At 37.7% G+C, this 15,660-nt stretch overlaps 1 protein-coding gene across 3 annotated transcripts in view; it reads left to right on the top strand.

The window, feature by feature from the left end:
* NSMAF (neutral sphingomyelinase activation associated factor) overlaps window positions 1–15,660 on the top strand; it is a 40,270-nt gene that overhangs the window by 4,876 nt on the left and 19,734 nt on the right. Inside the window, exons 2-12 of one of the 3 annotated variants that reach the window (XM_052787097.1) lie at window positions 6,412–6,501; window positions 6,597–6,675; window positions 6,768–6,835; window positions 6,917–6,953; window positions 9,815–9,865; window positions 12,249–12,320; window positions 12,702–12,749; window positions 12,847–12,899; window positions 13,415–13,544; window positions 14,517–14,588; window positions 15,430–15,538. In XM_052787097.1, the coding sequence (XP_052643057.1) occupies window positions 6,412–6,501; window positions 6,597–6,675; window positions 6,768–6,835; window positions 6,917–6,953; window positions 9,815–9,865; window positions 12,249–12,320; window positions 12,702–12,749; window positions 12,847–12,899; window positions 13,415–13,544; window positions 14,517–14,588; window positions 15,430–15,538 (809 nt within the window). Of the gene's footprint in view, window positions 1–6,411; window positions 6,502–6,596; window positions 6,676–6,767; window positions 6,836–6,916; window positions 6,954–8,794; window positions 8,815–9,814; window positions 9,866–12,248; window positions 12,321–12,701; window positions 12,750–12,846; window positions 12,900–13,414; window positions 13,545–14,516; window positions 14,589–15,429; window positions 15,539–15,660 lie in introns of those variants that run through there. The other 2 variants (XM_052787098.1, XM_052787099.1) reach the window with 2 other exon arrangements.

Below are 15,660 nucleotides of genomic sequence, written 5' to 3'. Positions count from 1 at the left end.
GGTGGCCACATTATACTGATTATCCACTGCCTTCCCTCCTGCCTCCCAACATACACCACCAGACAGACACAACTGTGACTGAACAATCTTCCTTCTGTTTCAAACCTGGGAAACTCCTTATGTTCTTTAAAGTTTGGGTTTGTTTTTTTTTTTCCAGCTATGTGAGTTGTTATGATAGGAGATGTTCCCTTACCTAGCATGTTCTTCTCCCCGCTGCCCCCTGTCTAGCTGCTTCTGCTGTTGATTTTGAATACAGGGTTTGCATTAAATCTGAGATGTAACAGCTTAAGTGGCCTTCCACCCACTCTAAAGCTCAAGGCTTTGCCCTGGTGGCAGTGGTGGCTAACAATTCATTTCATCCTGGAAACTGCTCTGCAGGCTTGCCACTTCCAAAGGGTAAGGTCTCGTTCCTGGCCACCTTGTTCTTTGTCCCCGACCCCTTCACGTTGTAACATCTCTGGTACTTCATGTTCCCTTCCATGGACTGACCCAGGTTACTAAATCTGTGCAAAACTGTCCTGGGGAAACTCCACAGCTCTGAGCAGAAGCTTGTATTCTGATCTATCTGCTACTGTGATAGCTTTTTCAGTTGGAAGTGGGTGGTGTCCACAACTGTAGGTAGTTTTTGAGGCATTACAGGTTGGTGGGCTAGGTTGGACCAGTGAAGCTACTGAAGCTTTTTTTTTTTCCTTAAGTTCTGATTTCGAATGATCACATGTATTAGAAAATACCATCTTCTCAGAAGTTTTCTAAAAGCTTGTTTGCTGTTGGTGAGACTTTGAGGATAAAGACCAGACTATTCAGCTATAATATAAGGCATCGAGCATCTTCAAGCTCTCACTCACCCCTTATAGGTGCTTTCATGGGGTTTGAGCTTTCTTTGAAAATCTTGCCTAATTTGTCTCACTTTGTCATTTTCAAAATAGTATATTGTTTTTTTATAATAGTCTAGTATGTCAAGCTCAATATCCAAGAGCAAATGGTAACTGATCCCTGAAGACATGACGGTGGCTTACTAACTTTAGCAGTCTGTTGCGAGCCATTAAATAACATGGTGATCACAAAATTTGTGAATATAAACCTGTGAAATGTGTCTTTATTAGGAAGCCAGCATAAAAATATCCTGTAATACACTTTAAGGTGTGAGTTTTATTGCTTAATTTCAAAGGATTTTGTGTCAACAGATATTTGAGTTGCTTTCCAAGAGAAGATACAGCATTACCCTTTTCTGAGTAGATTTTTAATAAACACTGATTAAATCATTTATACTTGGGAAGTTTCAAGTAACAATTGAGTTATACATTTTGAAAATGGATTAAAATGAACCACTTGCTGGTGATAAGAAAAATATCTCAATCTTGATCCTTTTCTGTTTGCCTGAAACAGAACAGTTTCTGATATTTGATTATTGCTGTATTAGAGGAATACAAAGTTTGAGAGCAGCAGGCAAATGTAGAAGATCCCTTTGATTTTTATTAAAAAAATGCAGCAGTTTGTGTTAGAACTAGAACTGTTTTTTTAGATACTAGTTCTTGCCGATAATTTAAAAGGACAAAAAAATAATCTTTTTCATTTTAGGTATGATAGTATTTTTGCACACTTCCTGGTTAATACTTACAGTTTGCTTTTGGGCGGGGGGATGATATTTTTTTGGATAGGTTTCTTTATTTTTTGGCGGGGAGCCAGTTGCATTATTGAAGTTGTCCAGTCCTTCTCAGTGGAAGACTAACTAGCGTGACTAGTTGCTGAGGTTGAGGGGTTTTTATGTCTTAGGGTCAGACTTGAAGGCAAGGGAGAGTAGACTGGGAACAGACATGCTTAGTCTTACTTGACTTGGCATTGGCTTTGTGGTCCAGGCTGTTTTTCCAGGGCAGTGTGGCAAGTTCTAGGCTTACAGTGTGTACTGTTAATTACTCAGCACAGTACAGCTGCTCAGTGGCTGAAGACCAAAATACATTTCTCGACTGTTACAGATTCGATCAATTTCTTGTGCAGGGTATCATGCATTCTCTTCCTACTGTTACTTTTTACGGTTTGGGGGTTTTCTTCCTCCTGTCATGCGCAGAAAAATTTAATTACTATTTTAGATCTATACGAAGTGTGCGTACAAAGTCTTGTCGTAGCAGTTGATAGTATATACATTTTGTATGTCAGTCATCCTGATATCACAGGTGTCTTTGGAATACCTTTTTTAGCTCTTTGGAAGACAGCCTAAAGTCTAACTGCTTAGTGGCATGTTGAAGATCCCCATTGCTTTAATTGTATAGCTATTGTGATTGATTTCCTGTTTTTTCAGGCCTTCACAACACTGTGTTTGCCTACTCATGCGACATACCAGAGACTGATCTGTTCCCTTGCTGTCTGCAAATACTTGTTAAACCTCCCGGCAAGCCTGAAGTACCATCCTGTGCAGTGATGGTTCTCAAGAGGGACCCTGTTGATACAATAGCAGTGGCTCTACTTACTTATGGGGAAGAAGTCTGTTCTGTGAAGATAAAAAGCTCTGACTGTACTCTAATAACATCTGATGAAACTTGACTTTTCCTTTTTTTGACAACCCTATGGATCATTAACACAGACAAATGAAATTTAAATACTTAAGCTGTAAGGATGGAGATAAGTTGAGAAATTCCAGAAGGCTATTCCAGAGATCATGCTTCATAATCTCCAAAGTTCATAATTAGCAGTGACTTGAACGGGTCTAGATTTGTTTGCCAGTGGTTGAGATGCGAGTCTGAAAATTTTGGTGCCGCTTACGGTGTCATAACTAGAACTTGAAAACATATTTGTAGAAATGAAGGTAAGAGGGACTGTCGTCAGGAGCAACTGAAAGAGAACAGCAAGGGAAAAGGAGACACGAAAAGCTCCAGGGAGCTGGAACACAATGGCAGTATCATGAAAAAGAGTTAAAGGTAATCTTGATTTGTGTACACAAGCAGTTGGACTCCAGGAAAAAGAATAGTAGTATTTCTTTGTGGCTAGTGATGTCATTAATCATACGTTCTTTTGTCCTGAAGAAGCAGACAGTGAAATCATGTGGTTTGAGGGATACTTTATGGGCATGAAAGGTGGAATTTTGAAAGGTGCAGTTTTTGTGACAGAATCTTTGGACAGGCTGTAAGTTCGTCCCAATTGCAATGGGTGCTTGAGAAGAGTAGAGACTGGTGATTGTATTTGTGGAGATTTGATGTCTGGCTCTGTCTACCTGCAGAATTGAACTCATAGCAGCCTGAAAATATAGGAAAATGCAGTTAGAGTAAATGGACTTGAAAGTAGGAGAGCAGCAACAAGCACAGAAATGCTTGGAAGAGACTGCAGAACCACCTGGAAGACTTTGTGGAGAGTGTGGGGGGAAAGATAAAATGTGGAAAATGCACTTGGCCTATATGACATACAATATTTGGAGAAAAATGCTTTAATGGCTGCCAGCCATACAACCCTTTTTCAAGATAGCAAAGCTGAGATCAGAAAGTGAGCATGAGGTTATGGCACAGGAGGTCGCTGGTCTCCAGGAAGAAGCTCTACAGCGATGCTGTCTCTGTAAATCTGGGTAGTATATAGTCATGTGGAAGAGACACAGAGAGACTAATAGCAAAAGGGTAAACTGGATGCTGCTAGTAAATATTGTATTTAAAAAGGAAGAAACCTACAATTTTCCACAGTACCTAGTTAGCCTATATGAAGAGTTTATCTTGGGTTTTTGTGCATACCTTGTGCATTATTTTTTTCATTAAATCATCTGATTCAGCAGGAGTGAGGATAATGCCAGGGAAAGTGTACCTGAAACCCTTTCCAGTAGCCCACAGCTTCTGGTTTTGGGAAAGTGAATTGATGCATAAGGTGTGGAGTATAAAGGTACAACGGTTTCTAGGGGATGGTTGTCCTGAAAACTTTGTAAGAGTACTCTCTTGGTTTGTGTATTTTGGCTTATGTAAGCATGTTGTAGTTACTGTGAATAACAGAGCCAATGTTTTGCTGCAAAACCATGGCTTATCTTGAATATATGAAGGATTCCTCCATTTACCAAAAAATTAAAAGGAAAGTCTAGTAATTACCAGTGTTGCCAACAGGTGAATTTGGAAAGAATATAAAAACATGGGAGGTTTGTCAAAAGAATAGGTGGAGACAAAGGAAAGAGCCCAAGAATTAAGAATTTCAGAAATGAGTTCTATTGACAAGACGTTACTAGTTTTCTTGGAAGAAAAATTGTGGGACCATGAACATCATTGCTGTGAAGCTCATTGTTCCCTATGTCAATAGTATCTGTTCCCTGATGAAAGAGAGTAGACAAAGATTTTTTTCAAACAAATCTGGGTATTACATTTGTTCTTAACTTTTTTTATTTAAATATTTTGGCTTTTGGGTAATAAGCTCACTGTGTATGCTTACATATACTAGAAAGAAAAACAGTCTGATGGTGAATTGCTCTTTGTATATCTTAACATAGCTTTACTAAGAAGCTTTCAATCAAAATGTGATAGCACTTGCTAGATCTGAGTTTGCAAAATCCAAGAAATTTTAAGTTTGTCCCAGATGATTTCAAAGGGATAATGTGTTGAAAAATGGGATTTAATGGTAACTGTGTGGAAGCTGCTATGGTTTCAGACTCCTCTTCCCTCTTAGCTTGTAGACTGTTCCTAGTGAAGCTTTTTTCCCTCAAAATGCAGAGCTAGACTTTCTATTTTAGCTTCCTGAAGGTGAGTGATCAAAATAAATACAAAAAGAATGATTTGGCTCCTTCAAAGGCACCAAGGCCTCAGAAACTTGGAAATTCAGTTTACACCTGTTGATAGGTGGCAGTAAGTTTGAAGAACAAAATTCTGTGAGAAACAGAAGGCAACTGAAGTTACGTCTTCTAGGGAAGGATACCTGAAGGCAAAGCCTCTAAGACCCCATTGGAAACTAGGGATATTCAAGAACCATACAATAACAGCAACTGGGGTAGAGGCTGAAGAGACTTTTTGAGATGTGTGTTGAATTTTCTTAGGGAGTTTTGTATGGCGTATACTGTTCTAACATATGTTCTAACATTTTAACATCAGTTGTTTCTTAACGGCATCATAAAATATCTGTTTACAAGAGAGGACAGGTAAAGATACCATTTTGAAAAAGGAGCAGAGCATTAGGACAAAGTGTTTTGGACACACAAGCAGTTTTGATTATATGGACCCACTGTTACTTGTAGTTACAGTAAACCTTTATTGTTATGTTCTGTTTAACATAACAGACACAACACAAATCTTATGTGAATAACATGTATTTTCCAATAACGCTGGTTCTTCTATTGTGAAATATGATTTTTTTAACGAGCAGGCTATTCAGTACATTCAGTTCATTTTGTGAACTCTTGACATGTTTACTGCTATCTGAATACTGCTCTGGGGACGCTTGGTGTTTATTAGTATTGTCACGGGCATTTCTCATGGAGCATATCGCGAACACAATACAAAAAGCTCAAAATGTGGATGTGAATAAATGGTAAGTACTTCTGCAGATCAGACCAGTGCTGCACACAAACAAGCTGTTGTACTTCCAACTGAAGTGATATGTTTCTGCTCCTGCTGTGCCAATACCCACTGGCATTCCCTACAGCTGAAACACATAGGTGACTGTGTTCACCCTGTTTGTAAAGTTGGTGAGTTTTAATCACTTGCAGCAGTTTTTTAAGTTAAGTTGTTAGAGGGCGCAGTTTCACGTTATATCTAATCTAGCCTATTTGCATTTACCTCGTACCAGCACTGCCATTACTATGATCCTGCAATTAAATACTTTAGAAGACTTCAATTTTTTAATTATTTTTGTGTTGTTGTTGAGATTTGTTGTCTATCGGATTAGTCCATAAACAGGCTTGCTGTGGGGTTGAACAGGCACTGGTACAGAGGAAGTGCAGAAACGTGGTTGGGGAGGAAGGTAATATCCTCAGGGGATATCCATTGAGTGGCTCAGACGTGTTGTAAAAACCATGGCCGCGTTTTCACGTAACTCTTTAGAACAATGTAGTTCGGCTTTGCTTCACAAAGATCTAATCTCATCCATTCCAAGCGATTAGTTCTTGCCCGTCCTTTTGTGTCATTGCATATTTTGACTGGCATGCACTGATCAAGGCTAAAGTAATGTTTACTGGGGGGAGAAGCCTGGCTATGTTAGGGTAGTTCCCACCTGAGACATATGAACAGAATCAAATATCTAACCTTATATATGTTGGAAGAGCATCATTCGATCTTCATGTGTACACAAATTTTCCATATGGGTTTGTTCTCTTAAAAAGTTAATTTAAATTAATTCATTCTTGGGGTGTGGGGCACAGCACAGAAATCAGTGAAGACTTCCTAAATACTTGATATATTTTATTAAGAATACTATCTGTTATGGTGATTTCTTTTTGAATAAATAATTTTTATTTATTTGTAGGTTTTCACTGCTGCTTCTTAACCTGGAAGAATATTACTTTGAACAGCACACAGCTAATCATATTATAAATAAAGGTTGCAGAGATGAAAGGTACAGAACTCTTACATTCATTTACTGGAGTTGTTCTAGTCTCATGTATCTCTAACACATACTCGACTACTTTCTTTTTTTATTGTTCCTTTTAGAAAATTTAGCGGGTCTCTCAAAATCTGTTCAAAGTCAATAATTTTTGAACCTGATGACAATATCCAACCCATTATAAAGGTAAGCAGTGCAAACTTACAATTTCTTGGTAACTTAAGATTCTCTTTAAAAAGCTTTTAAGAAAGAGTATGTATTTTTATAACTTGCTGCAGATACCACTGAGAGACTGCATTAGTATAAAAGCCCCAGAAGATAATGAAGCAAATAACCCTTTCACACGGTACGTGAATTCGAGTTACTGTATTTAACTCCTTTTAAAGCTGAAATGCCTATCTCTTCAAATATCTTATTTACATTTTAGGGATACATCTGGAGGGATTTCTGTTGTATGTAACCAGGTAAGACCTGCATATAGCAGATTCTTGATGTATAAATGAGCAAGGTTACATTCTTTAATGGTGTCTTTCTTGAAGCTGGAGTCTTAGGGTGGGGGGTTAACTGAAAATAAAACCAATTAGTGTCAAAACCTGAGCATTAATGTGAAGCTGTTGATGCTGGAAATTTCAAACTGTTAATGACTTCATTAAGTCATTGATTTGATAAAGTGAACTTTTTGCACTGTGCATTTTGTAATGGAGCTTAAAGCAATTTTTGAATTGAATGAAAAAGGAGAATAGACTGAAATTAAACTGGCTATTAATCATCTTTGTTTTGGTCTTGTTATATTGCTTTCTCCTACTTTCTGCAGCATGTAGTGGTAATGGCAAAGCCGTCTTGATCCTTGCAGTTCAGCTTTGTGAAAACATTGGACTGTGCTGTATGTCCACCAAATAATTTTCAGTAGCTGTCCTGAAATACTGGGTTCAAGTTTCAGTCATAAGTTGTGATTAACTTGGGTATGTTCATACTTAATGTTAACCAAGGGAGTATACTTCAAGCTTTGATAAATTGCAGCTGATAGGTGTTCCAAAGCTGTAAATGTTTCCAAAAAATGTTCATGTTTTCATTTCAGGAAAGAACAGAGATGAGGTGGGAAATATCCTTTTGAACTTTGTAGTGTCTTTGTAAAATCTGTCTTTAGCAATACCTAAAATTGATAGCCTTGCTCAGCTAAGTACTGCTGCAGTCAAAAACAAACTCAAGCATTTAATATTATCTATGCTGGAGAAGTTTGTGGACTGTGTTAAAGTAATCACTATATTTAATTTAATCTTGAAACTGCTTCTGTGAAGAGTATTGTGTAGTCAATGTTTCTTGTGTTGGCAGGTTTTTTTGTGGATTGAGTGCTTTTAAAAAAGGTATTTATAATTGTTCTGTGCGATTGTTCCACCATACATCATTAGTATATGTTCTGAAGAACAAATGATTATAAAAACATCTCATAAGAAAGAAGAATTAACTTTTAAAATGGCAAGTGTGGGTAGCACCCCTCACTCCCCGCCCCTCCCATGTGTAGCTTGCCAGTCATCCTCCTGCCTGTGAGGAAATGTTCTGAAATAGTTGGGTGACATGATAAATGCTGGTATTTTGCATAAAAGACATAGGGACTTTTGAGTGTGAAGTACTCGCTAGTTGTACTTATTACAAATAATGATCTAATTATAAATATTTTTTCTAAGCAGAATTTCTGCCTTGTAGGAAACTGCACGTAGTGAATAATTGGAACATCTTAAACATCTTTGTCTTTTCAGGCTCAAAAAGTTGTTAATGCATAGCTGGATAAGAAGCTTTACTTTATGTAACAGGCAACTTAGAAACTAATGGCTATAAAATACAGCAAATGGGCATAATAATTGGAGGTTATTTCAGTATTTTTTCTCAAGATGAAATTGGGGAAAAAATCCTCCAAAATAAGAAATTAATACAGTATGCTGAAATTTTTGCTCTGCTTACTTTTTTTTTTTTTTACTTGTCTACTTTTTCATGTAATTTGGGGGTCTCAGCATAGAAAAATGTTCAATTACCCTGCAGAAGAGCGACCTGAGTGTAAAGCAGGTGTTTTGTACTCTGATTCTTATTCTCCTGTGGCCTGGTTCAGGTCTGTACGCGCTGATGTCAGATGAAAGGCACTAGTTGCCATTATTTTTTAATGTAGCACTTAGAGGCATCCTAAGCTTGTAAGCTTCTAAACATGCCACTCACTTTCTTCTAGTTGGACAGTGCTGTGAGTGGTCGTGTGATGAAGGTTGCCTCTGTTATCAGCCGGTGGGAAGTGGGAAGGCTGTATGTGCCAGCCAGAAGGCTTCTGGCTAGAGAATGGTACAGCATCTGTTCTTGCAAGTTTGATATTTGCTCTTGATTTGAGGCTGCTGCCACAATGCCTTGGAGTGTACAACCACAGGTGTGCTAGCTGTAGGAAGCAGACCAAGGCACTGGAAAAGGCCCTTTGATCGGTCAAGTCTCTTGGGCCATGGAATAGAATACAGTTGGTAGTGCAGTCCAGTGTGTTTTGTGCAGTTCAGAACCAATCCCGAGTCTTACACTCAGGCCTGAGATTTAGCGAGTCTGAGCCTTCCCTACAAACAGAGCAAAACCATGACTTCCTTCTGGCTTGTCTTCTTTCAGACAACAGATAGTAAGATGATACCTACAAACCAGTGTGCTAGCAGTCAAGTCTTTCTATAGGAATTGTGAGAACGTTCTCAAGAAGGAAAGTAGTTTTGTGTGGGTTTGGGGGAAGGAAGATCCTCTCTGATGTGAGAATAGCATCAGAGAAACAAAACTGTTCAAAAACATGCTGTTGGATGAGAGGGGAAGACTGGTGTTCATGGTGGTTGGAACTGGAAGCGAAATGTTTGGCAGTGGAAGAAGGGGTTCATTTGAGAATGTTTATACAATAGTTTATCTTGTGAGTTGCCTATGTGGGGTAATTCTCATCAGTTCAGAACCCCAAGGGCATGAGCCACCAGAATAAAAGAGGGGAAGGATTCTTCCATTGAATGGGGTTAGACTGATGGCTGTGCATATTGGCTTTAATGTTGCAACTCCTTGAAGGTCTTGTGATTAGAATAAAAACCCACTAATAAACTACATATGTAAGTAAGCCTCTGAACTTAGTTGGACACTTGCCCTTTTTGCAGTTAGCTGCTATAAAAGGTCATTGTTTTTCTGCAGTTTATCTGGGGTAGCTAAAGCAGGATATTGCAACCCAGTGTTTTGCTTGCTTAAACAGCATTCTTAGATTTATCCTTATCAGTACTTCTGATTTATTTTCTTGTTTTTTTAAGGACTGAAAGTGTAACATCTCTTACTCTTTCAGGTTTTTCTCATTAAAGAAAGAAACATTATTGCACCCTATAAAACAGTGAGAGTAAGTATATATTTTCTCACTATTCTTAGCAAACTAATGTTTTCCAAGGATTTATGTTTCTGAAAGAGTAAGATAATTATAATTTGAGGAATATGACAATAAAGCTTAAAAAAAAAAAAAGTAATTGTGCATATGATAAAACAGGTGTCTGAATTATTCCATAATGGGTTTGTGATACTTCTTGGAGGACATACTGCAGACTTGACACTTGCTATTTACCTTGATGTGCCGCTCTGTAGGTTCAACAGTCAGAGCTGTTAGCTGGCTGCTGGTATTCAGTGGACACTGCATCCTGGCTAAATGGCTTCTCCTCAGTTCTGCTTACACCTGAGATGAGAGATTGCTAATTGGTATTTCCCAGCTGAGTGCTTCACAGTTCAAAGACATGGCAGAAAAGGCTGTTCACAGCAGAAATCGGAGCTTGCTTCTGGTTGCTTTCTGCTGATGGGGTGGGTCTGCTCTGATTCTGAGCCTGGAGGCTTCAAGGCATAGAAATAAGGGGTTTTCACCTGGAATGTGAGATGAGTTAAGACACAAACACAAAATGAAAATGCGGAGTCAAACACCATATTTGCCCAAGAATTCTCAAATTATTTGTTCAAGTAAGAAATTTCAAGAATGATGGGGTCCATAAATTTGCATTACTGTAATGAACAGCAAAGAGGCAAGTGATGATCTCTGTTCTCTCAACAACTGCTTTGGGTTGGTTTTGTAATTAGATCTGTCTCTAAACTAAGATTTTTTTTAATTTTCTTTGTTTGCCTTATGCCATTAATTCTTCATGTGTTGAACCTGTTTTCTAGTCCTTCTATTTACTGTTTTGCCTCCATATGCAAGATTTATTAAGTATCATAGAAATATCTTATCACGTTGCCAACACAGTGAAAAAGAAAAGAATCAAAAGGGCTGTTTGGAAGGCTTTTAATTTTATTTTCTCCTAAGTCAAGATTCATTCATACCTAAAAATTCCTGACAGTTAACCATTACAATTTATTTCACAAAAGTGCAGCTATGTTTCTGCATATTAAAACAAGAAATCTAGCTTGCCTTCAATCATTTCAGATTTTTTTCTGTTGCTGCTAAATATCTTCTGCTTGAATCGTTGCTGGTTCCAGACGCATCACTGAGCGCTGGAATTTGGTAGTACATTTTATCTTCCGTGTCTTGCATTGATTATTTCAGATCAATTACAAAATACTGAGCTATTGTCTTTGCATATGGTTGGAGAGCTACAGAGAGAACTGCTCACAAAAGCTTTTACATTGTTGGCTGTAAGAAGTCCTGGTAGGCCATCCACTAGAATTTCTGAGAGCTGCGCTTTCCCTATTGAAGGAAGAAGGTGCTCTGGGTGAAATGTTACAAGGCTTTTATCTAAATTGCTACTGAATTTCTTGTCTCTCTTAACTCCAGCTCCATTTGCTTCCTGAAGCATGCTTTTCTCTTGGATTGCTGTCAGTTCAGCTCAAATCACATACATTATACTGAAGATCATCTAGATTGCCATGTCTTCTTTCCTTTAGTTTTAAATTAATCCAATTGCATCCACTGATCAATGTTTTGGTGTAGTCTTACTGATCACTTTTTTTTTTTTTTAAAGTCTAGCCTGAGAAATTACAAAACCCTACAGAAATGTGTTGATACAGTTTTATACTACATTCAGGGGTCATCAAGGGGTTCTACCACCTTTGCTAAATATGAATCATGTGTAAGAGTTACTATCAGTTGATCCATGCACATACTTTAAATATACTTAAGTCAAACCCAGAAATATGTACTATGAAACAACTCTTAAGAAGGATAGGAAAACTTTGCAGGGGGAAAATGAGTATGCCACATACTCTGGGTGATGTGGTAGTGAGGTTTTTATAAACGTCTAGTCAAAACAGGTTGTGATTGGATTTGGGATCTTTTTCAGCTCAAAAGTATTTATGTAGAGGAGAATGATATCTTTTATAGCCTAGTCTTTAAAAATTTGGTGGTCTGGTATCTTTTGTCTAAAAGATATACAATAGCTGTTTAAATGTAACATATCATTTACTAGTTCTGTATTTACATGGGTTTACCTGATATTAAAATAGAGCAGGTACTAGTTCTACATTTACTGATGCTTACACTGTATTAATTTGTTCACTTCAAAGCTATTATGTTGCATTGTATTAAATAATGGACTAAATACTGCACAAAGAGCTTACCCCAGAGAAGATACATTTGTAAGGAAAAAAAAAAACCCCTCAGGTTTAACATCCACCTTTGGAATGTTTTGGGTATACTGCAACCTTTGATAGCATACTTTGACCAGGTTTTAAAATACTTTGATTTTACTTTTTTTTTCCACTGGGCTTTATTTTAAACTCATTTGTAGTAATTGTACTTTTGGTTTTAGGGTAGAACAGAACACTTATTCCAACTGGATGTTGCTGGGAAACTAGGAGATGTTGTGCAAACTCTGCATCAGGTATGTAGTTATTTGATATCACTACACACTTCTTCACAGCATCTTTTTTGATATTTAATGGAGAGCTTTCTTTAAATATTTATTCTCAAGGTGAAATTCTTGGAGTATCTATTTTTAAAATGTAGCAGTTGAACACAGCATCTACATCTGACAGCTGTCATAAGCTACCCATATTAGCTTTTACTATGCAGGATGGTAGTATACAGATAAAGTAGTAACATGACAGTAGCAATGAACAAACATGTCCTACTTGAAAAAGAAATAATAATAGCTCTTTTAGTATTCTGTCACCAAGAATGCTAAAGCCCCCCAGTTTCTATTGACTTCTGAGCTGTGTGGGAGATCTCTGTGCTCTTTCACTTAAAGCTCATTGTTCTTTAGCTTTACAGGGCTTCTTGTCTAGATAAGATGGGAGATCAAGCTGCCATGGTAAGTATCTGATTATTTCTGATATCGCTGTTTAATAATAAAATTCTAATTGCATTTGAATCATAGACCATATTAACTTTTTTTCCCTCCACATTAGATAACCGCTATATTGCAATCGCGCTTGGCTAGAACTTCATTTGATAAAAACAGGTATCTTTCTAATCACTTTTTACTGGGAAATTATATTCAGCTTGTTGGTTGATTAGTCTACTGCATCAGTACTTAATATGTGCTTGTTTGGGGCAGCATAAGTTCTCTAGTCCAGAGAGTTATCTTCTTTGTGTTCTGAACCATCTGGAATGGAGAATGGGAAATTCTGTGTTGTGAAGATGAACATGTTACTTATTAATCTCTCCAAACTGTTCCATTTACGTGTGAATTTGTAGCAAATTGGGCATCATATGCCAAATAAAGCTCTGTATAGAAAAGTCAACTGGCTTACTGCTCTGAGACCAATGCAGAACATAGCAACTTTCCTTTCTGGAGTGCCTGTTAAAGTAGAGGTCTCAACAAAGAACTTTCTTCGTGCCTAAAATAGGCTTAGTGAAGTCCCCATTCTGATGTCCCAAGGTTATAAGCTAAACTAAAACCTTTCTAAAGAATTTAAGGGTAGCTCTATCTAAGCAAGAACTGGAGGTAAACTTACTCCCTTTCTTCACTTGTAGATTTCAAAGCATTTCTGAAACACTGCGTATGGAATGTAAAGCAGAAATGGTGACACCACTGGTGACTAATCCAGGGCATGTGTGTGTTACTGATGCTAACTTGTACTTCCAGCCTCTTAATGGATATCCTGTAAGTGCCTCATAGATGGTCTTGCATACGATGTGAGCACGCTGCCCCTCTAGTGGACAGTTTTCATTTTGTGTATTATTCTTCTTAAATGCACGCGGAGCACATCTCCAGGAAGACTGTTTTCAGTTAGAAGCTCCTTAATTTTCCTTTGATCTGTGCTGCTCTGTTGCAGTCAGCGTATCACTACTTCTGAGGCTTTATTCTGTGCTAACTTGCTTAAAGTTGACCTCCTACTGACAGAGCACAAAATGTCCTTTGCTTATTCTATATTAATATTTAAAGATCACTCTTTGTAACATTTAACTTAAGATAAATTTCTTAATCTTACTTTCAGATGCTGTTCCTACCTAGTGATAGCTTTATATACATTTAGTTTATATTGGAAGATCTTAGCTAGGTTTTCTATTGAACTAATCATTTCTTTCTCTAGAGGAAAACTGAGTGCATGGTGCAGACAGATAACTGCTTTCAAACTTAGTCACATAAATAGCAGCAATAGTCTTAGCAAGCCACTAGTATGGTAAAAGTATGTCCAGACACAGGAAAATGTGTTTCACAGCTGAAGATGACAAAATGCCATTCAGTTTCTGTCCACCCGGTGGCACCATTGGCAAACAATTTGCCCAGCAGCCCAATGGCTTCCATATTTTTAATATCGTTTCTTGTGTTCTGCTCCTCTCTTGCATGGTTATTGTAACTGGTGACAGACTCGGGTGATGATACACTATTCTTTATTCTTAAACTGCTTTGCTACTCAGACAAGAACCAACAGCAAAGACAAGCTTCCTCTTTTTAACGTAACTTCTTAGCACCACTGTTCCACTGCTAAAATGACATGGATGGATATTGTTTTCATATTGCTAGTATCTCTAGTCAAGAGAAGCTTCAGATTGACTGGGGAGGCTAATGTAGAAGAACATATACCTTCTAGAATATTTCCATCTTTTCTTCCCCCTCCCTCGCCCCCCACAGAAACCAGTAGTACAAATAACACTGCAAAATGTGCGTCGCATCTATAAAAGAAGACATGGGCTAATGCCACTGGTAAGCTCAAATATTTGTTTATTTTAATGTCGTCCTGTATATATTGTTTCTTAATGACCAGCTGAAACTGTGTGCATCATTAGGTAAAAGCTTCATTTTTTTAAAAACTCTGGATTAAGTAGTGAACAGCACTCAAAGATCCTTTCTGGTTTTTAAGTGGTTTAGTTCCCTGTGTTGTCAAAAAGATGAAAACAGGAAGAGTGAACTCTGTCAAGGATGAAGAATTTCTTTCATAAGCAGTCAGTGTAGGGGAAGGGAGAAGGGAGTACCTTCAAGGAGCAATGCATTCCATTTCTCTCAAACACCTATCTTGGAATAGAATGAATTGCTCTCTCATGGTGTATTTCCTCTCTGGATTGATTCATGGAGGGAGCTTGATCACTGGTTCAGATTGAGACTAATGTGGAGTGATGAGTCCCACTGTATGTGACTGAGGGGTAAGAGTGCTGCAGTGGAACCTCTGTTGTATGCTTTCAGTGTTTGCACTGAAATTTCAGTCTTGAACAAAATTTTTGTCTCAAAACACATTTAAACTAAATAGACATTTAACTCTTTGTCTCATTCACTTAGGACAAAAAAGTATATTACCTGTGCTTAATCAATCCAGACAGAGCCAATCTATGGACAGCTATAAAGCTATTTGCTCAGTTGGGTATAAACTGAATGCTTTTACGATTGGAAATGGGAAAGATCAAACTGTTAGACTTCATGGGCAAAACTACTAGCCAGTTGAGTCTTAAGTTTTAGGTATTAGTAACTGGAATATTCTGTTAAAAAACATGAGTATTACAACTTGTCAGTAATTGCTCTCATTTACTTTTCCCTCCCTTTAACTTCTAAGGGACTTGAAGTATTTTGCACAGAAAACGATCTGTGTTCTGACATCTACTTGAAATTCTACAACTATCAAGATCGAGATGAGCTCTATTTCCTTATTGCAACATATATAGGTTTGCAGTATTTATTTATTGATGTAGTCCGTAGTACCATGTGAGTGGAAATTTGTCTGGGTTTTGCTCTGTTGATTTGTGGGAAGAATGAGAAGAATAAACAGATGTATTAGCCCTAAAAA

The sequence above is a fragment of the Harpia harpyja genome, chromosome 5 (assembly GCF_026419915.1).
Source record: "Harpia harpyja isolate bHarHar1 chromosome 5, bHarHar1 primary haplotype, whole genome shotgun sequence".
NCBI classification, from domain to species: domain Eukaryota; kingdom Metazoa; phylum Chordata; class Aves; order Accipitriformes; family Accipitridae; genus Harpia; species Harpia harpyja.
Note: the sequence above shows the minus strand (reverse complement) of the source record. Positions and strands in the feature narration are given on the sequence as shown.